This window comes from Podarcis erhardii (genome assembly GCF_964252035.2).
Source record: "Podarcis erhardii genome assembly, chromosome: 4".
In the NCBI taxonomy this organism is placed as follows: Eukaryota; Metazoa; Chordata; class Lepidosauria; order Squamata; family Lacertidae; genus Podarcis; species Podarcis erhardii.
Genome location: NC_138508.1, coordinates 79,051,649 through 79,073,239, shown reverse-complemented (window position 1 = coordinate 79,073,239; position 21,591 = coordinate 79,051,649). Strand labels below are relative to the sequence as shown.

Here is a 21,591-nt window from a genome sequence, read left to right as displayed (position 1 = left end):
CATGTGGCCAGCATGACTAAGCTGCTTCTGGCGAACCAGAGCGGCGCACAGAAACGCCATTAACCTTCCCGCCGGAGCGGTACCTATTTATATACTTGCACTTTGACATGCTTTCGAACTGCTAGGTTGGCAAGAGCAGGGACCGAGCAACGGGAGCTCACCCGTTGCAGGGATTCGAACCGCTGACCTTCTGATCGGCAAGTCCTAGGCTCTGTGGTTTAACCCACAGCGCCACCGCGTCCCATCACATTTATTAAGATAAGGTAAAAGTTCACTTTTTATTTTTTTGAAATTATCATTGCCAATTCATTGAAAAAAAAAACATCTAAAATTGATGAAGCCATGGTTTATAAATAATTTGTACGTTGCTTGAATGAATACACAGTACTCTTTTTGGTGCTATATATTATCAATTTACATACACATGCTTTGGTGAGCATTGGGATAAATGTGCCTTTTAATTTTTTTGGTCAAATTTTCAGGAAATGAACTGAGAGTGAAAAAGGAAAAGAAGCTATGCTGCTATAAAGAGGTAAACAAATCTTCGCTATTGGGCAAATGCTGTTAATTCCGGCATTTGCTCGGTTTTTCTGTTTAAACTACTATCAGCAACTACAATCAAAACACCAAACAGCACAATGTGTTCTGTTACATCAGCATCTAATTATACATCAGAACCATGTGTCTGAAGCCTTACTGCCTTCAAAGATATACAGCCTCATTTTCATTAAATGGAACATGAAGTCAAGACCTTTGATTGACAAGGCTTTAATCACACTTCACGCAAGACACTCTAACCTAAAAAAACACGTCTCTGTTCTGATACAAATTCACACTCGGTTGCACATCTACAATGGAGTTCTCACCCAGGCCCTGCTGGACTGTGTGAGTGAGCATTTTGAGGTGGGCAGGATATGTATCCCCATTCCAGATTAATAGCTACCTACTACTAGGGCTAGACAGGGGCTAGATGAGGGTGGGGCTGTGGGTTAAACCACAGAGCCTAGGACTTGCCGATCAGAAGGTCAGCGATTCGAATCCCCGTGACAGGGTGAGCTCCCGTTGCTCAGTCCCTGCTCCTGCCAACCTAGCAGTTCAAAAGCACATCAAAGTGCAAGTAGATAAACAGGTACCGCTCCGGCAGGAAGGTAAATGGCGTTTCCGTGCGCTGCTCTGGTTCGCCAGAAGCGGCCTAGTCAAACTGGCCACATGACCCGGAAGCTGTAGGCCGGCTCCCTCAACCAATAAAGCAAGATGAGCGCCGCAACCCCAAAGTCAGCCACGAGTGGACCTAATGGTCAGGGGTCCCTTTACCTTTACTTTACTAGGGCTAGAGCTGGATCATGATGTGGTTTTTGTCTCACTATCAACAGGCAAAATTAAGCTGGTTCACAGAAATACCAGGCAGGGGCATGGGGGTTGGGAATGATATCTTAACTGGTAAAAACTCTTGCTTTGTGTCATCAAAAGGACACTTTTTAAACACATATTTTTATTGGTAGATGCTGGGGCATGGTGAATTCTTACAAGGAAGATAGGAGCACCATCTTTACAAGATCGTACGCACATTAACGTTGATGGCTGGCTGGTGAAGGACCCTGTGTGAGAGGCAGGGAAGGGAAGATTTCCTAAGGTGAGAGGGCTGGGAGAAGAAAAAAAAGCTCCCAGGTGAGAGGATCCACCCACTTCTCAGTGAGAAAAGTACTGAGATCTACCTTTGAGTGAGGGCCTTCTATTTTCTTTGTTCATCTTTGTTTTTGCTTTCAATTTAGATTAGTTTTTTTTAAAATTGTATTGTATGATGAAAAGATTCACTTAAATTTATTGGGGGAACTAGGAAAACTTATTATCATTACCCCAGCATCATTATCCTGTCTACTTTTCCATTCTGCCAATCACAGCCAATTATGTGAAGTGGAAGTGGAGGAACACGGCAAAATGGTATCAGGAAACTGTGTAAGTTTGGCAACTCAGTCTAGCACACTTAAAGCAAGCAAAGGGGTTGCATCATAAATAAGAAATCCCTCATGAGAGAGAAAGACTATGTGCTTCTGGTACATATTCGCAAATAATCACATGAAATGCACCACCTCTCCCACCACAGATTTGCATTTCTGCTCACTCATGTAAAGATAAAAAATTAGGTCTCCAGTAGGCAGTAACTGAATTCGGCAAAGGACAAAACATAGCAGCAACTAAATGGTAGTAATAAATATAGAAACATGGAGGGGAAGGAACACACAAACAAAAGGTATGGGATTATAAAAGACAGGGAAACAGGCATCACTTAGAGGAGTGATTTTCAACCAGGGTGCCGTGAAGGGTGGTCAGAGGTGCTGCAAGAAACACTGGCCCCTGCACCTCTTTCCTTCCATCCCTCTTCTGATGCCCTCTTATGTCTCCTCTCAACTAAGGTTGTGGGGAGAAGTTCAGAGACCAGGGGTGGCAGCAGCGGCTGCCCAGAGGGTTCTCAAGGAGATGAGGCTGAGGAAACACTCCACAAGGGAGGGTGTTCAAAAAAGGGTGAGGGGCTGCCAGCTCTGCAGGCAAGGGGTGACATAACTGGGCTCCTGGGCCCCACAGGGGTGCTGCAGAATGTAGTTGGTCAAGGGAGTCGTGGACTCCAAAAAGGTTGAAAACCTCTGACTCAGAGACACAATATTTATCCTCAAAGTACAAAGCAAGAACTGCTCGGCTTCTTTGACGATCACATAAAATTGAGCAAATGCCACTTTTGGTTAAAGTAGAACAAAAAGTGTAACATGAGAATTTTAAGGAAAGAAATTCCCGATGTAGCAATTGGAGGATAAATGGAGATCATTCAACTCTTGCCATCATTTTGGTACAAGACTAGAGAAAATTCAGCATGCTATAAAACAAAGGAGCCCACAGGCTGCACCACACGGAGGTAGCTGGGGAAGAGATAGAGTGGTATTCAAGGCAGTTCAACTCAGAGTAGACTCACTGAATGTAATGAGCACGCCTAAGATAGAATAGACCTACAGACATTAATGGGCCCAAGTATAACTTAGTCTAATACCACTCAAAAGTTTCAGACGAGTCTAACAAATTGAAAGTTACCATGAAAACAGGATCACCAGTCATTCTTCTTTAATCAGTGAAGTCCCCATGAGAAATTAAAAAATAAAGGCCATTAAGAGATAAAAGCTTTTGTAAATTTCACAACAACTGCCCACATGCACGACTCGACACAAGTATACCAACAAAAAACACAATCCAAAGTGTTGGCGCTACCAGTACACTTGACATACTTTAAAGTCTTTGTTTTTGTAGGGAAAAACAGGGAGTGTGGCGTGTGCATTCTTACGAAAATCTGATAAACAGATTAAGGACAAAAGAAAAATTTCTCTCTACTTGCATTTCCTCTTGATAATACAAAAATAGCTTCTTACAAAAACAAATTCTCTGCTGCTTAAAATTATGAGCTCTGAATTAAGAGCAAATATCCACACTCCTTTTCATATGCAATGCTGACATGATGTTCGCCCTACAGGCGTTTTAACATAATTGGTTTCTGAAAAGAATTAATGCAAGACTCCAAAAGGACTTACCCAATGTGTCTTTCAGATTTTTAACCAAGGAACCCTTCTTCAAGCTGTTCTTCCTCTCAACATAATTTGATGGCACATATCCTGTTTTGTTGGCTGCGTTTCTTACCCTCCACCATGTTTTGGAATCATCTAACAGCCAGAGGCGTTCATTCTTCTTTATGTCAAGTTCTTGGTCCTGTTGTGCAGTGTAATCCCACTTTGCTATAACAATAACTTCTTCTGTCATCTTTCATGGAGTCCCTCTGTCATGAAACAAATACATTCATTGAAAAACTGCACATACTTCTCCGTTTCACCATTGAAGATTGAAAACATAGAGCAAACTTTAAAAAGTAAGAACATCCTTGCAGAGCAAAACCGCTGTGTTTCTGATGCAGCACTAAACCACATTCCCGTAGAATAGGTCCAGATCAGCCCCTCACCCTTTTTCTGATCCACTTCCAACAACATTGTGCGCATGTGGCACAGTCTAAGCCGAAATTTACCTTGCCACCACACAAGCTGACTACTTAATGATCCTGCCTCAAGGTTTTGCATCACACTGCATCCAATTTGTTGGGCTGCAATTCACTTCAGGTGCTGGAAATTTAGTTTCATTTTAGGGGAGAAGAGATTATAAGCTTCAGGAGGATGTGAAGATTAGAATCAAGACAATGAGATGCAGAGTGAAAGGAAATACAACTTAAGAACGGCAAAACCAGTCATTTTTGTTTTAATGGAACTCCCATAATATACTACTTGAAATCTAACCTGAACAATGAGTGTGGATGAAATATTTTGCTGAACTTCTCTAATATGATTGCCCATCCTTGACTGTCCACTTCTTGAATGAACCTGTTGTCATTCTTGGGTAAGTTTTAATCGGCTGCTAATGTTCCCTTTTAAAACAATACAATGACTTAAAATGCTCCAGAATTACTATCCTGATCCAAAATCCAAAATTTTGTTTGTTTTCTCCCCCCCCCCCAATTTTGACAAAGTAATAATCATCAATAAATAATAATAAAAATGTGCACCCCATCCCCGAGACCATTCCATTGTAACTATCCAGCCTCCCAAAATTTCAAAACCTCTTGAGATGGTTTGACCCCTTTCCGTTTCAACAGTACAAATTCTACAAACACCCTCCATATCTCCTCAAAATCATTTCTCCTGCATATTCCCCATTTACCTTAATGGTACATGTTAATTTATCATTAATAGCTATATCCCACACCTCTTTATACCATTCTTCCATTTTATATTCACCTTGCCCCTTCCACTTCCCAGCTATAATAATTCATGCAGCTGTCAATAAATCTGTGAGCAAGTCCTTCATAGCCTGTAAACCTTCCGCCCCATCGTAAATTGATAATAGTGCAACCTCTGGACTTTTGGTCAGCTTTAACCCAGTGATTTCTTTTGTTTGTTTTCCTTCATCTGAGAAGGAACACATAAATCACAAGAGCCGAGAATGCTAATGAGAACATAGAAATCCCCACCCCATTCATGTTACAATTGGTTTTCCCCAGCTAGGATAGCTCATTACAATTTCTTTACTATACAGCTAGTCAGCATGTAGAACCTTTGACCCTCGCCCTCTCTCAGAATTCTGCACTCCTAATCCTCTACCAAAAAAACAATGCAAAACATTTCTGCAACCTGAATTGGGCTTTCAAAATGAGGTGATGCAACTCAACGCAAGGGCTGATAAGATCTCCAAAAGAGCCCCAAAGAAACAAATACTAACTGCTACTAGAAGAACATATGGCAAAGAAAGAGGCAGGTAAAGATGGGGAGGTGTTTGGAGCAAAGAAATTGATTTAAGGATTAGTGTTTTGAATATTGTCCGTAGGCTATAAAAGATCATAGCAAGAGGCATATGCATATAACACACACCCCTGCACACACTTTCTTTTCATGCAGACAGTCGTCCATGTTGGTTCATTAGGGGATAAATCCAAATGCAACTGCAACATGCCTTTATTAGGACCAGATAAAACATCCAAGTAGCAGGCATGGTTCATCTTTGGAAGAAAATAACCTTCTACCGCCCATGATGGTACGTCGTTTGTGGGGAAATCAACAGGCCCGCTAACCACCAGATCACATCACACAATTGGCTTCTGTTGACTCTATGCACCTAAAATTAATATCCAGTTTCGCTTATAGTCCTTTTGCTCTGTCTTGCAATGTACTATTGCTGTGTAATAAATGCAAGAGGAAGATTTAAGTAACTGTGGGGTCATTCCACGTCATGACAACACCGTCATGTCACCCACCATCTTGGATTTTGGTTGAAGGAACCCCCCCCCCAATTTCCCCCACTCTATCTCATCCTCTTATTGAGCTCCGTGTAAAATTTCAAAGAGATCTGATCATTGGTTATGGAGGGGGTGGGAATGTACATGTTCCGAGGGTCTCAAAAGGGACAGACAATGCAGATTTCATGAAAATTTGAAGTGCTATAAAATTAAAACGGTTTAAGATAGAGGAAAAAACCGTAAGGGGGTTTCTTTCAACCATAAGGGAAGGGTGTACACCAAGTTTAATCAAAATCCGAGATGGTGGGTGACAAAACCCTTGTTTTTTGCATTGATTTGATGTGGAATGATCCTGTGACTTATCTTTTCAAAAGCAAAAGAGATGTACTCAGCTTGCCTCTGCCTTATACAGGTTTTGGTGCCACTCAGTATTTTGTTGCTACAGTAATGGTCTGTAAGTCTGCAAGCACCTCCTCAATAAAATCTTAATGTTTTAACAAATTGCAGAAATGGGCTCTCCAAAACGCCTACCGACATCAGCCGGCCCCCCATTCCTGCTTTCCTGACAAAAAGTTTGAATGGACTCGGTAACACCTTGCATTTCAACATAGCAGCAATAAAACTATCTGCTCAGTGAAGGAATGGATTGCAGAACAGCAGACAAAACAGCTGTAGTCTAGCTAAAATGACTGTTCTAGTTTTTTGGGTTTCTTCCATGGGAGTTACGCAGAGCTAACACACAGTAATCACAAAATAGTCAAACCACAGGTCAATAAAATGACCTGGCCACAGGGAGATTACAATTGTGCCTGCTCTGGATCCTCTTACTGTCAATAGACATTTAGATTAATTTAAATTATTCTGAACATGGGAAGCTGAAATTCTCCCATTAACAACTACACTGTCAGCATGAACAGTTGCTAGGCTGTCCCCTGTAAGGGGATCCACTCATATGACCAAAACAAACTTAACACTAAAACCAAAACCATTTTGCGTATTTTAAAACAAAACTTTTTAAAAAGAAAACAAGTTGCAATGTAACATAGCACTCTCAGCTGAACCAAGGACACATAATTGTTAACCACATTTGGTCACTGCCAGAATTTTGTGATGGGACACAGGTGGCGCTGTGGTCTAAACCACAGAGCCTAGGGCTTGCCAATCAGAAGGTCGGCGGTTTGAATCCCCACAATGGGGTGAGCACCCATTTCTCAGTCCCTGCTCTTGCCAACCTAGCAGTTCGAAAGCAGGTCAAAGTGCAAGTAGATAAATAGGTACCGCTCCGGCGGGAGAGTAAACAGCGTTTCCGTGCGCTGCTCTGGTTCGCCAGAAGTGGCTTAGTCATGCTGGCCACATGACCCGGAATCTGTATGCCGGCTCCCTCGGCCAATAAAGTGAGATGAGCACCACAACCCCAGTCTCGGTCACGACTGGACCTAATGGTCAGGGGTCCCTTTACCTTTAGAATTCGGTGATGGGAAGTGCCTAGTCTCCAACATTATTCTCAGCTTTGAAGGTGCTTGCAGAATCAATCCACAAGCTCCTTTTTTGTGTGGCTCCATACTATTGCTGTGCCACCACATTATGGACCAAACATATCTGTGGACATATTCCCTTTGACCTGATCTAGCAGAGATCCTGATCTGAACAAGCAAGAATGTAATGCAGAAACACAGAGACTATATACTACATGGATGGTAAAGCAATTATTAATGCTTTGCTGCTGTTACAGCAAAGTGACTGGGCAAAATCATATAATTGTAGAGTTGAAGGAGATCCTGAGGATCATTGAGTCCAACTCTCTGCAATGCAGGAATATGCAGTTGTTCCCTTACAGGAATCAAACCTACAAGGATAAGGTCCCAAATTTCCAAGTGATGCTAGTATTATTCATTTCTGGAAAAGGCACTCGACTTTGAATGTCTACTTAGGCATATCAGCACATAATTATTATTTTTTAAGTTAAAGGCACAGTTGTTAATTTATGCAAAAACAGGCCAACTCCCACCATGACTTGGTGAAACATGCCACTAGCTCCCTCTTAACAGAATTTCAAATATGGATGTTCCCACCGCATAGGACTGAGCAATCTGTGAAACGAGTTTTCCACTAAACAGCTTGTTGACCCAGATTAAAGCAGAGCAGGATCTCTTCAAAACCATGGTTTGAACTGTAGCACAGAAATAGGTCAGAAGTCGGCTAGCAGAGTTGGAGGAGCCTAAGTTAAACATCAAGAGACACCTGCAAAAACTCGTCCCTTTTTTCAATGTTGCCCTATAATCCTCTCCACTGGTATAATATGTCTTTTGGCATGCTACCACATCACTATTAAGATACAGCTTTTTGATCTGTCGCTGGAGCAATGGAGGGGGTTACAGCAGAGACAAGAAAATCGAAAGACACACATGCACACAAGCTTTGTGTTCGTGCATTTGAGCCTGGTATACATTACAAATATTTAGCATCCGATACACTGTAATATCTACCACCATATTAGCAGCAATTTGAATATGGATTTTATGAATATGAACTTCATTTACTCTCTTTTAATGTAAATGCACCGAGAAAGGTCTACAATCGCAACAGATAAAATTTAGACAGGATTATATCCTCCCTCACCTTTACAATTCTTCCAGTGTTAGATACCATTCTAAGACTAAAAATTCACACAAATGTGCCACCCATTTTACAGTAACATGGTTGGACATACCGTGTCAAGTGCCTTAACCCTGTTCACATTGTTCCCCTGAAATGCAGGTGTTGGGTATGTAAAAGCCTGCTCTTTTGTCAAAGTGTGCAGTGCAATCAATGCGCACACAGCAAGCAGCCACTCTAACTTACATATCCTTTGTTTACAGGAAACTTCAAGTTATGGGCTACCTCAAAAGCTAAATATGCAGTTTCCTTACAAGACGAAAGAGTGTTGCACACACCACTACTAGCACAGAAGCTGTACATGCGCATTGCATATATGTGGTTTTAAAACAGTATTGCAAAATGCATTCTGTACATCATATTGTTCAGCCTTAAATCTGTTGTTAATCATGAAATGATTCATCACAGAATGTATTTTTATTTTTTATTTTTTGGTATTCTGATGTGTGACCAGTGTGAAAAGGGGGGGGGGGGAATCTGACCACAGTACCTTCTTGACCGTATTTTGTCCAGTTTTAACAGAAAACTAACCAATCCTTATAACAGTTAACATAAACCCAGCTCACACAAACACACGACTGCATCACCAGCTGTCCTTTCCTTGGCCAAAATGCATGGTTTCCGCCCATGAGTTGTAGGACAGCAGCGAGGAATGAACGTTAAAAAGCACTCTGAAAAAATAGGTGTGCTGGAGGTCAATGAGAAGGCAAGACAGATTCCATCAAGATGACAGAAACAAATGTTTTTTTGGAGGCAGTGAAGATGTTTTAAAGTAGTAACAAAAATACACTCCTAGAATCATAGAGTTGGAAGAGACCACAAGGGCCATCGAGTCCAACCCCCTGCCAAGCAGGAAACACCATCAGAGCACTCCTGACATATGGTTGTCAAGCCTCTGCTTAAAGACCTCCAAAGAAGGAGACTCCTGTACAATCCAAAACAACAAGAAGCTCCCCTATCCCTTCAAGCTAATTATCTGCAAAATCAACCTAGAATGCCACCTAGAATACACATTGTTCTGGTGCTCTATTTGCAGCATTAACTGTACAATTGATATCAGTCAAATTTAAACCTGAAGTCTCTGGAAATATGCTATTGTTCAAAGAAAGCTTAGAATCACAGAACTGTAGAGTTGGAAGGGACCCTCATCTAGTCCAGCCCCTTGCAATGCAAGAATATGCAGCTCTCCCTTACGTGGATCGAACTTGCAATCTTGGTGTTATTAGCACCATGCTCTAACCAAGTGAGCTATCCAGCTGACTTCAGCCTAGAAAAGAATTCTTCTTCTTCTCTGGCGATCACTCGTAGCCGCATAATATTGTCTTCCATGAACACAGTCTTAACTGTGAGTCCATAAGTGACTGTGGAGGCCAATTCTGGATCAAAATGTTTTATGCAAGCTACTTGCAGCTCAGGGCTCATGGCCAACTCCCTTTTCTACTTGTTGCACCACTCCTCCTTCAACCCCACTCAACTATACTACCACTTATCCCACTAGTCTCAGCCTACAAGGCCATCCTAGGAGTCTGTTCAAGACAAACCATGGACAGTGCAGATTGGCAGTCTCAAAAGCCCCATCATTCAGCCCGGACACTGAGGTCCAGCGCCGAGGGCCTTCTGGCAGTTCCCTCGCTGCAAGAAGTGAGTTTACAGGGAACCAGGCAGAGGGCCTTCTCGGTAGTGGCGCCTGCCTTGTGGAACGCCCTCCCAGCAGATGTCAAGGCAATAAACAACTATTTTACTTTTAAAATACAACTGAAGGCGGACCTGTTTAGGGAAGTTTCTAATGTCTGGCGCTGTATTGTTTTTAATATTCAGTTGGAAGCCACAGAGTGGCTGGAGAAACCCAGCCAGATGGGCGGGGTATAAATAATAAATTATTATTATTATTATTATTATTATTATTATTATTATTATTATTATACACATGCAATGTTCTCATTCTCCCAAGTTCTGCCGCTTCCCAAGTCAACCCAAGTTCTAACACTGGCTCAAAGGACAGGTGGGTGAACAAATCGAGAATGCAGCTTCCACAGTGCTACCCTGTATTAAAGGAGGCAGTGTTACAGAAAGTGCACACAGTTCTGTTTCTTGCTACAGGAGCAACATTGCTATGGCATCTGAGTATAACTTGCAGGGAACCTGTTCGGTGCTAAACTACAAAGGCTGTTGTGGCTTTTTAAAAGGCAGAATGCATGAATACTGATTAACCAGATGTTCCTTGTCAAAATTATCACAGCTGGGAGGAAAAAAATGTCACTGATAAATATCAAACTGCCAAGAAAAGCAACCACAAGCACCTAATATATGCTTATGTTCTCAGGCAGGAAAAAACCCTCCTAGAAAACTTTGAACCTTTGTATCTTCTGAAGAAACAATGAAATGCCACTTAACAACACACACACAAAAATACTACAAGATACAACTTTATCCCAATTAGAAAAGATGTTTCTATATTCGACTATCTTCAACTTATTTCTGTGGGTGATAATTCAACTAAGTCACGCTGTTGTTCTGGCCAGTAGAATTCTGTATCAATTCATTTTCAGTTTTAATTTAAGATTCTGGTATTAATCTTTAAAGTACTAAGTGTGGGTCGAGGTTATCGAAACAACCACCTGCACCTATATGAACCTGCCTGAGCTTTTAAGGTGCCTGGCTTCCTGCTTAGAGCTGTAATATTGACAAGCATTAAAGGACAAAGCCTTTTCTGTGGTGACCCCATATCCTTGGAATTACCCCCCCCCAAAAAAAAGAAAATACACATGGCATCTTTTTGTTAGTCTTTAGGAGAGACTAGGAGACTTCTGTTGTTGTTGCTCAAGTCTTATTTTGGGTAATTTTATGGTGCTGTACTTTAATTATAGTTTTTACTGCTGCTGCTGCTATTTTAATTTTGTTTCTGCAAGCAGCTTTGAGACCCAGATGAGGTAGTTTTAAAACAAATAAATGATCCGGAGTTTTTAGTATATAGTTATTTATTACTGACTATGTTGCGAGATGCCATTTAAGGAAAGATAATCTTAAAGCTGGGGAAAAAACCCCAACAAGGCCCGTCTAGCTAGTAAACATATGAACAAATTTAACAACTGCCATACCCTGACAATTGTAAAAACCTGTTACCTGTGACCTTGTGTCACTGGAGGAACTGTTGCAGAATGAGACTATTGAAAATGAGATTCTAAATTACAGTGGTACCTCAGGTTAAGTACTTAATTCGTTCTGGAGGTCCGTACTTAACCTGAAACTGTTCTTAACCTGAAGCACCACTTTAGCTAATGGGGCCTCCTGCTGCCGCTGCATCGCCGCTGCATGATTTCTGTTCTCATCCTGAAGCAAAGTTCTTAACCTGAAGCACTATTTCTGGGTTAGCAGAGTCTGTAACCTGAAGCGTATGTAACCTGAAGTGTATGTAACCCGAGCTACCACTGTAGTTTAGACGAAACACCAGAAAAATCCTTCAGGAGTGACCTAGCCAAACCAGGTACCTGTGACTACTGTCCACAGACTGGCCTCTGTAATACCTTGCAACTACAATGGAGCCCTACCCTCAGTTCCTGTGTGCCAACAACCTGCTGCTTGAACTGGCTCTTATGGAGCTTGCTAGAGTGCGGCAACCAAGAACAGCTCTTGTTGAGGGGAAACTACTGCCCATCTGGGCAGTGATGCCTCTACTACAGCTGCCACATTGACAACACAAAGCAGCAGCCCATCCCTAAACAAAGCATTGTAATGCACGACAAACACAAAAGAGAACGTCAAATGGAGGCCTAGGCAATTGATCTGCCCCTGCACAAAGTACAATTCTGAAGGGAGAAATAGGCAACACCATCAGTATACACGCACCAATATAAAGAGCCAGAAAAGATTCACAAAAGAACAAATGAGATTCTCCTTCAGTTTATGGTAAGGAAGGATGTAAATGGCGCTGTCAGGACAAGGGATAGTCCTGTTGGAGATGAGTGCAAGCTCTGCCACTGCCAACACCATGGGTAGGCAAACAAAGGCCCAGGGGCTGGATCTGGCCCAATCACCTTCTAAATCCGGCCCGTGGACAGTCCCGGAATCAGCATGTTTTTACATGAGTAGAATGTGTCCTTTTATAAAAAATGCATCTCTGGGTTATTTGTGGGACCTGCCTTCACCCCCCCCCCCAAAAAAAATATAGTCCGGCCCACCACAAGGTCTGAGGGACAGCGGACCGGCCCCCAGCTGAAAAAGTTTGCTGACCCCTGAACACCCTTCTGTCGTCTCTCCTTCCTGCTTGCCCTCTCCTCCTTTTGGCAGTGGCATCCTCATTATTCCACCCCCATGATTCCTCTCCCCTTGCTTTTAACACCCTCCCCCAAATATTAACAGCAGCTCTGCTAGTTATTTTTCTGTTTTCCGAGTGGGTCCCTCCTCAGTGAGGCATTCTGGGTGAAACAGCCTGCAAAGCACTTGTAACAACCACCACCACCGATTACTGCAACAGTAAGAAAAGAGTGCTCCACTTTAAATATATTATTTGAATGTTATTGTGGAGACTGCTGGGAGGAGGAGGAAAAAAAGAGGAATGGGGTTGTTGGCTGCAATGTTGCAGTACAGCCATCTCTCGGAAGTCGAACACCTTGCGAGTCAAACGTTTGGGCTCCCAAACGCCAAAGTGATTGTTCTGGTTTGCAAACATACTTTGGAACCCGAATGTCTGTCGTGGCTTCCAATTGGCTGCAGGAACTTCCTGCAGCCAATCGGAAGCCACGGCTTGGTTCTCGAATGTTTTAGAAATACAGTCGTACCTTGGAAGGTGAAGGCTGAAGATTACTATCTAATATGAAAAGGGAATACAGTATGCTCAACAGGCCTGAGAAAGCCTGCTTGCTTAAGTCCACAGTACGAATGTCTAGCACTAGGAGCAACAGAATTCACACAGCCTTTCTAAGAGCAGGATGGGAAAGGATGGAAAACCGTGTGAGTGTGGCATGTAAAACACAAAACTACTCTGCAAATTTGTAAGAACAGACCAGCAATTTGGAACATGAAAAGCACTGTGATATAGGCTGCCATAGGGCCACCACTACTAATCACCTGCGTGAACGACGTAAATATGAATTCACATTTATCAAAGCAGGGTTACCAAGGAAGCTTATCTAGCTGCAATACCAATAAACAGCATTTTCAATTACTTATGTTGCAGTAAAGCAATAATGTGGGAGACAGTAATACACCATTCCAAGGTTATCGCACCCAGGGCTACGCCTCCCATCGTCCCCTTCCAGGTTTGAGACCAACTGTTGACATTCGAGTGCTGAGCAAGGGTACAGTCTAAAAGATTGCAACCACGTGAAATGCATTGGCTTTTTACCATTACATATTGCAGGTAAAGGTAAAGGGACCCCTGACCGTTAAGTCCAGTCGCGGCCGACTCTGGGGTTGTGGCGCTCATTTCGCTTTATTAGCTGAGGGAGCCGGCATTTGTCTGCAGAGAGTTTTTCCAGGGCATGTGGCCAGCATGACTAAGCTGCTTCTGGCAAAATCAGAGCAGCACACAGAAACGCCGTTTACCTTCCCGCCGGAGCGGTACCTATTTATCTACTTGCACTGGAGTGCTTTCAAACTGCTAGGTTGGCAGGAGCTGGGACGGAGTAACAGGAGCTTACCCTGTCGCGGGGATTCGAACTGCCGACCTTCTGATTGGCAAGTCCTACCCTCCCTCCAAATCTCTTCAGATAGGACCCTGCCACTGGGGAATGAATGGGAGGCAGTAGGATACAAAATGAGTGCTGAGCCCGGAGGGGTTCTTTTTGGAGTTTTTCTTTGCATTTTGCGTCTCTTACTTAATTCTGGAGTAGGCGTGTGGGTCTTGGCCTCTTTTTTTGGTTTTGAAGTTGGGGGGACGGATTCCCTGTTTTGGGGGAGGGGGCTTGCACTCATTTTCTCAGGCAAGTTATTTGTTCTCTGGGACCAGATAGGCCCTCCAAGCAGTCATCTTGTTGTGGTTGGAAAACTACCCCGTGCACACTGATTTATGGAGGTGCTCACAACATTTCTGCTGACTTCCAAATAATGCCCACAGTCCCAAAAAGACCCACAAAAGAAGAAGCAGAAGGTATACAGAATAGTGTGGGAGACATGAAAAGCGTGAACTTGGATGAAGATAGCTACGGCTCCTTCGCGTGATGCATGGGAGAGAAGGAGAGATTCTTCTGCTGAGTTTTAAGGGAGCAGGAAGATTTAGATTACGAGAAGGAAATTTTTATTTTCCAGTTCCCCAGTTCCAATGTCTGCCCACATCTGTCTACTTTAAATAATGAGCCTTCAGGGCATAAAATTACCTCTTTTACATAAGACTGTAAACTCCTAGGATTGGCTTGTTCCAAAATTAAAAGGTTTTCTCTCTTTCTCTTCTATGTTAAGTATTGGAGTATTTCTTTTTTTCTTTCTTGTTATTTATCTTCAGATATTAAACAAACGTTAATTTAAAAAATATTTCAAGAGGTGTCTCTCTCTTAAAGACTATCTGATTTTTAGAAGACATCTGAAGACAGCCCTTTTTAGGGAAGTTTTTAATGTTTGATTGTTTTATCGTATTTTTAATGTTCTTTTGGGAGCTGCCCAGAGTGGCTGGGGAAACCCAGCCAGATGAGCAGGGTATAAATAATAAATTATTATTATTACTTTAGGCACCCCAACCAGATCCTGAGCAGACCACAAGGGTCACAGGGTAGCCTACTTAATAGATTGGTTCTGCCTTACTCCAAATGTTCCTCACTGCTTTGTGGAGCAATCTGCTGAACAAACCAGGAAACTCCTTCCTTGATCCTTGATCCCTTGGAATTCAGCTTTTAAGAATGCCCATTGTCTTTCCTTTCACATTTATAGGCAGAGAAAGGCCACAGGTTCCATATAAATGAAAGCAGAGGGTTCAACTGAGAAATAAAAGTTCTGCTTGCAAAAGTACTTCTCCAAAACAGAATCTGTGGCATTTTGGATATTATATAAGAAGAGGGGAAATGAGTGGTGTGTGTGAGATCAACCAAGTCCCATGGATTTCACATCTGGCAAATACACACTGCATAAAAACAGAAGAGAATATTATGTTTACTCGCCTTTCCAATTCAATGTCTAAATCAAGACCATCGTGATCTGGGAATTTCCATGTTGGGTGCAGAATCACTGATCCTCTGTCTATAAGCTATCGTCACAGAATTTCAGTGTTTCACCCAGTCTAGTGTGGCAAGACACAATCCCTTTACAACAGCTAAGTCCTATGTTTAAGGGAAAAGAGAAATAAATACCCGACTGGTCACCTGGTGCGTTGCAGTTATCCCCTCCAGCATGCAGATAATGGTTCATATATAGTACAAGTCACTGCCAGTCTCAAAACTTTGAAGTTTGTATGAGATCTGGCCCTATCTGTTCTTTTGGCCTATTGATTTTCACATGAAAGAGCCGCTGCTGTTCTCAATTCACTTTTTCCAGAAGCACCACAGCACTTCTATCATTTGCGGGGGTGGAGGTGGGGTGGGGATTTGTTTCTAAACTGTGCAAATTTAACCTTGATCTTACCTACAAAGGACAAAACTCCGAAACTTCTAATATTGCAAACCCGATTACTAATCCCCTAGAAAGCTATTACCTGCTTTCTAAGGGAGTCTACTGTGTTGCTGTCTGTAAATGCCCTTCTGTCCTCTGAAGGGGAAACATGTATTCCAATCTGTATTATCAGAATACTGCAGATATTTTACAGTTTAAATAAAATTGCAAATTGGGCAGTGGGGGTGGGTGGGAATCTCGCATGGATACAATATAATCAAGTTACTTATTTAGTTCGGACATCATTATGCATATAATGCAATACATATCCAAGCACCATAGAAACATGTACAGTGGTGCCCCGCAAGACGAATGCCTTGCAAGACGGAAAACTCGCTAGACGAAAGGGTTTTCCGTTTTTTGAGCTGCTTCGCAAGACGAATTTCCCTATGGGCTTGCTTCGCAAGACGAAAACGTCTTGCAAGTTTGTTTACTTTTTCTTAACACCGTTAATACAGTTGCGACTTGACTTCGAGGAGCAACTCATAGAACGCAGTGTACATAGTAGCCTTTTTTGAGGTTTTTAAAGACTTTGGTGATTTTTGAAGCTTTTCCAAAACTTCTTTTGCAGCCATTTGGTAAGTTAAGCTTTTAAAACTTTTTTTTTGGGGGGGGGGTTGGATTTTGGGTTGGGGTGTTTGGAATTCAAGGACTTGGTGTTGGGGAGGGGTTTGCAAGAATCTGGAGGCTTGTGTTTTTTTCTGCATTTTTATGATTTTTTGTGACCATTGGGGCACTCTGTTGTTTTTTTTTAAAAAATCTGGATTTGAATTTCTGTGTGCTGGGTGGCTGGGGGAACAGTTGGGGAGGGGTTTGCAAGAATCTGGAAGCTTGTTTTATTCCCCTGCATTTTATGATTTTCTGTGACCATTGGGCCACTCTGCTGTTTTTTAAAAAAAATTCTGGGTTTGAATTTTGAAATGCAAGATGAAAAATTCGCTAGACGAAAAAATTCACGGAACGAATTAATTTCGTCTTGCGAGGCACCACTGTATCACAACTGGTAGTATTCGTAATTTTCTATTCTTTCACAGTAATAAATCTGATTGAGGAAATCGAGAGGAGTTAGGATTGCCAACTGGCCAATGAAATACAGCCTGCAACTTGATATGCATGAATAACATCAAGGCGCAGTTAAAAACACAGCTACGAAGGCTAGTTAAAACTTTGGCAACATTACAAGATTAGTGAAAGTCAGGCAAGGTTGAGAGTCAGGGATAAGGGAATGTAAATAAGATGGATTATGACTCTGCCTTTTGCCCCTCGGTTGAAGAGCAGGGGCAGCTATTTAATAAATGATATGGATAAGGCAAGAAAAGCTGATTTCTTAAATGATATTGAAAGGCACTTCAGCAAGGGATAGGGATAGTCTTACCAGATATCTATCCATCATGTAACATTACTTACAATAAATAAATAGAAAACAGGACTAGCAATTTGTTCTACGTTTGGAATTGCTAAAAAAATAATAATCAATATGGCTCATGACTGCAGCCCACATAAGAAACAACAGGTGCAGTTTTCCCACTTAGCTTCAGAGACTGTTGAGAGCTGATCTCTTTCATCAACTGATGACAATGGTTAGTATCACTGTATCATTTAAAAAAAAAAACCTTATCAAAATGAACTTAACAAGCATAACACTGCTTTGATGCTGGCTGGTACCTGTAGATGGCCCCTGGCTACAAGACAGAAAGTCCATCTCCATCGTGAAAGAAAACTTCTGCAGTTTCCCTTTCACCTGAAACAAGCTGATTGTGCCCCTTGGAGAAAAGAAGAAAGCTTCTTCCTTTCCAGTTCTGGATCTTTGGAGATGGCAGAGTTTACCAGAGAAAATGAAGCCACATTTTTCTAGGTTGATGGAAATCTACACAGGACTACTTAATTCTAATGGGTATTGCTCCAACTCCTTCTAATGGGTATTGCTCCTTCTAATGGGTATTGCTCCTTCTAATGGGTATTGCTCCAACATCTTCTTTCCCAGAAGAAGGGCAATGCACCCTCAGATCCATTTTGCTTCTTTCCACTCCCTCCAGACCAGAGATTTCCATAATGGTCTTGTCCATTTGGTACAGTGGTACCTCGAGTTAAGTACTTAATTCGTTCTGGAGGTTCGTTCTTAACCTGAAGCACCACTTTAACTAATGGGGCCTCCTGCTGCCGCCACGTCGCCGGAGCACAATTTCTGTTCCCATCCTGAAGCAAAGTTCTTAACCCGAGGTACTATTTCTGGGTTAGCGGAGTCTGTAACCTGAAGCGTATGGTACCGCTGTATTCCCTTTCAGAACATGGCTACCTGCACAATCAGCTTCAGAGTCAATTGCATCTTCCCATCTGAATTACGGGGATTATTAAAAGTTACACTACAGTAATTGCTTCCCTTCTTACTAATGCCAGTGTTACAAATCAACTTATCTGGCGACAACATGAAGATAACCAATGATACCACAACTAACACTGTCTTCTCATTTGCAAATCCAAGGAGGCACAGATAGATAATCAAACTTTGCTACTCAGAAAGGAAGCAAAACCAATTATTATATACACTTGGTTAATTTTACAGGCACCAGAAACTGTAACCTTATGGAGAGGTGAGGGAAAGAAAATATGTGAGGAGGGAGGACAGAAATCCTTCCAAAGGAAGATTTTTGTCTTCCCCTTTCCAAGGGGAGAGGACAGAAATCCTTTCCAAGGTCTAGACATTTCTAAGATGGTTCCATCTCCACTGAGTAACACAACTGGTACTGCTTCCGTTGCTGTTCACTCAGGAATGCATGACATTAAAGACCTCCTGCACCATATCTTGGAACAAGTAGTTAAGGAGGCTAAGTTAAGGATTCCTCCCCATGTTTAAGAGTGAACACAAGCAATGTGACAGAAGTCACCATCCTGGAACTGATAGTACAGTCGCAGCCTTAAGCATACTACATGATAAAAGCACTTGAGAAATGGAGGCAAGACACAATTAGTTCAGCGATTTTAAGTGGGAAAGAGAGAAGTATTCTTAGTTCAAATGAAATCCATGTAACTTACCTTTGGCACAATTCAGGATCCAGACACAGAAAGTTAAGTCTCTTGAGCAAAGTTACGCTTGTGAGAAGATTCTGAAACAAACAAAAACAAGCTTTTAATTAGAACGCTAAAGACAACACATGCTTTTAATCACTCTACTTTACTTGGTGCATGTGTTAATTTTAAATTAATGTAAACCCAAATGTAGATACGATTTCCACTTTCACAAGAAAAAAATTACACAGAAGAAATGTTAGGGAACTGTAGCCATTTGAACTCAAGCAAACTTTATTGAGTGATCAGCCTTTGACCAAAGTATACTATGCTATGGCAAAACCACACACACACACACACACACACACACACACACACACACACAGAGTTAGTCCCAAAGGATGTACTTGCATTTAGTCTCAGGTAACTACATTGGCTCACATTCATGCCATAATATCCACTGTCTCACTTTCTCCTCTTTCACTGCAGCTGGGAGCAGCGTTTGTAGTAACAGACCAGATAAATGGCTTCAAACTCAAGAAAGTTCAGAACCCATCAATACTGTAGACATATTGGATGGTATCCAAAGATGGCATTGCCATCATAGAAGCAGTTACTGATCTATGCTTTTCTGAGCTCTCCATGTCCTCACTACCCCCCTCCCTGACAAATACCCCTTCCTCTTGGTTCATATGGGAACCAATGACACTGCAAGCAATAGCCTCCAGAAGATCAAAAGAGACTACGAGGCTCTGGGCAGGAAATTGAAGCAATTAAATGCACAAATTGTCATCTCATCTGTCCTCCCAGTTGAACGACGTGGCCCAGGGAGAGAGGGAAAAATAGTGGAAGTGAACAGCTGGCTTCGCAAATGGTGTAAACAGGAACGGTTTGGATACTTAGATCATGGACTACAGTTTCTTGAAGATGGACTTCTGGCAAGCGATGGGCTGCACCTCACTACGGTTGGGAGGAATGTTTTTGCCAAAAATCTCAGAAACCTCATCAGGAGGGCTTTAAACTGACTAATGTGGGGGAGGGAGACAGTGCTCCTGAAGGTAGGAGTCTATCAATTGATGAAGATGATCATCCAAATGTCATAGACCAAATGGAACAAACAGCACACAGACCTAGTGGTGGGAGGAAAAAATCCTTAAATAAGAGACACGGGGGAATGATTAATGGACCTCAATGTCTGTACACTAATGCGCAAAGCATGGGAAATAAACAAGATGAGCTTGAGCTCTTGGTACAGCAAACTAAATATGACATAATAGGCATCACTGAAACCTGGTGGGATAAGTCCCACGATTGGAATGTAATAATGGAGGGATACAATCTATTTCAGAGAAACAGACCAGACAAGAAAGGAGGAGGAGTGGCGTTATATGTCAGGGATGTGTATACCTGTGAAGAGATCCAAGATTTAGAACCTCAAAGCCAAAGTGAGAGCATTTGGGTCAAAATTAAGGGAGAGAAGAATAACAGGGACCTCATTGTGGGAGTTTACTATAGATCCCCAAGCCAAACGGAGGACATAGATGATGCCTTCCTGGAACAGATGGCCAAGCATGCAAAAGGAAGGGAGATAGTAGTAATGGGGGACTTCAATTACCCGGATATTTGCTGGATGTCAAACTCAGCCAAGAGCATAAGGTCAAACAGATTCCTCGCTGGCCTTGCAGACAACTTCATTGTCCAGAAAGTGGGAGAAGCAACAAGAGGAACAGCCATTTTAGATCTGGTCCTAACCAATGTTGATGACCTGGTTAGTGGGGTAGAAGTGGAAGGATCATTAGGCGTGAGTGATCATGCTCTTCTGAAGTTTTCTATACAGCGGAAAGGAGCAGCCAAGCATACTAGGACTCAATTTCTTGACTTTAAGAAAGCCGACTTCATAAAACTTAGGGAAGTGCTGGGTGAGATCCCATGGACAGTAATACTAAAAGGAAAGGGAGTTCATGATGGCTGGGAGTTTGTTAAGAGGGAGATAGTAAAAGCACAACTTCAGGCAATACCAATGAGACGGAAACATGGAAGGTGCCTAAAGAAGCCAGGGTGGCTATCTAAAGAACTTTTAACTGAGTTAAGATTAAAAAAGGATGTGTACAAAAAATGGAAAAGGGGGGAAACCACCAAAGAGGAATTCAAACAAATAGCCAGCACGTGTAGACACAAAGTCAGAAAAGCTAAAGCACAGAATGAACTCAGGCTTGCTAGAGAGGTTAAAAGCAACAAAAAAGGCTTTTATGAGTATGTTTGTAGCAAAAGGAAGAACAAAGAAACAGTGGGGTCACTCAGAGGAGAAGATGGTGAAATGCAAACAGGGGACACAGAAAGGGCTGAACTCCTCAATGCCTTCTTTGCCTCAGTCTTCTCCGATAAAGAAAACAATGCCCGACCTGAAGAATTTGGAGCAAATGATTCAGCAGAGGAAACACAGGCCAGAATAATTAAGGAGATAGTACAAGAATACTTGGTTAGTTTAGATGTATTCAAGTCTCCAGGGCCAGATGAACTGCATCCAAGAGTATTAAAAG

The 21,591-nt window shown here is 42.1% G+C and overlaps 1 protein-coding gene across 3 annotated transcripts in view; it reads right to left on the bottom strand.

The window, feature by feature from the left end:
* The window catches only part of NCK2 (NCK adaptor protein 2), a 74,435-nt gene that overhangs the window by 21,786 nt on the left and 31,058 nt on the right, over positions 1 to 21,591 (bottom strand). Inside the window, exons 2-3 of one of the 3 annotated variants that reach the window (XM_081858257.1) lie at positions 19,079 to 19,149; positions 3,573 to 3,814 (exon numbers count right to left, since the gene is read on the bottom strand). In XM_081858257.1, the coding sequence (XP_081714383.1) occupies positions 3,573 to 3,798 (226 nt within the window). In that variant the 5' untranslated portion in view covers positions 3,799 to 3,814; positions 19,079 to 19,149. Of the gene's footprint in view, positions 1 to 3,572; positions 3,815 to 4,057; positions 4,470 to 15,558; positions 15,696 to 19,078; positions 19,150 to 21,591 lie in introns of those variants that run through there. The other 2 variants (XM_081858258.1, XM_081858259.1) reach the window with 2 other exon arrangements.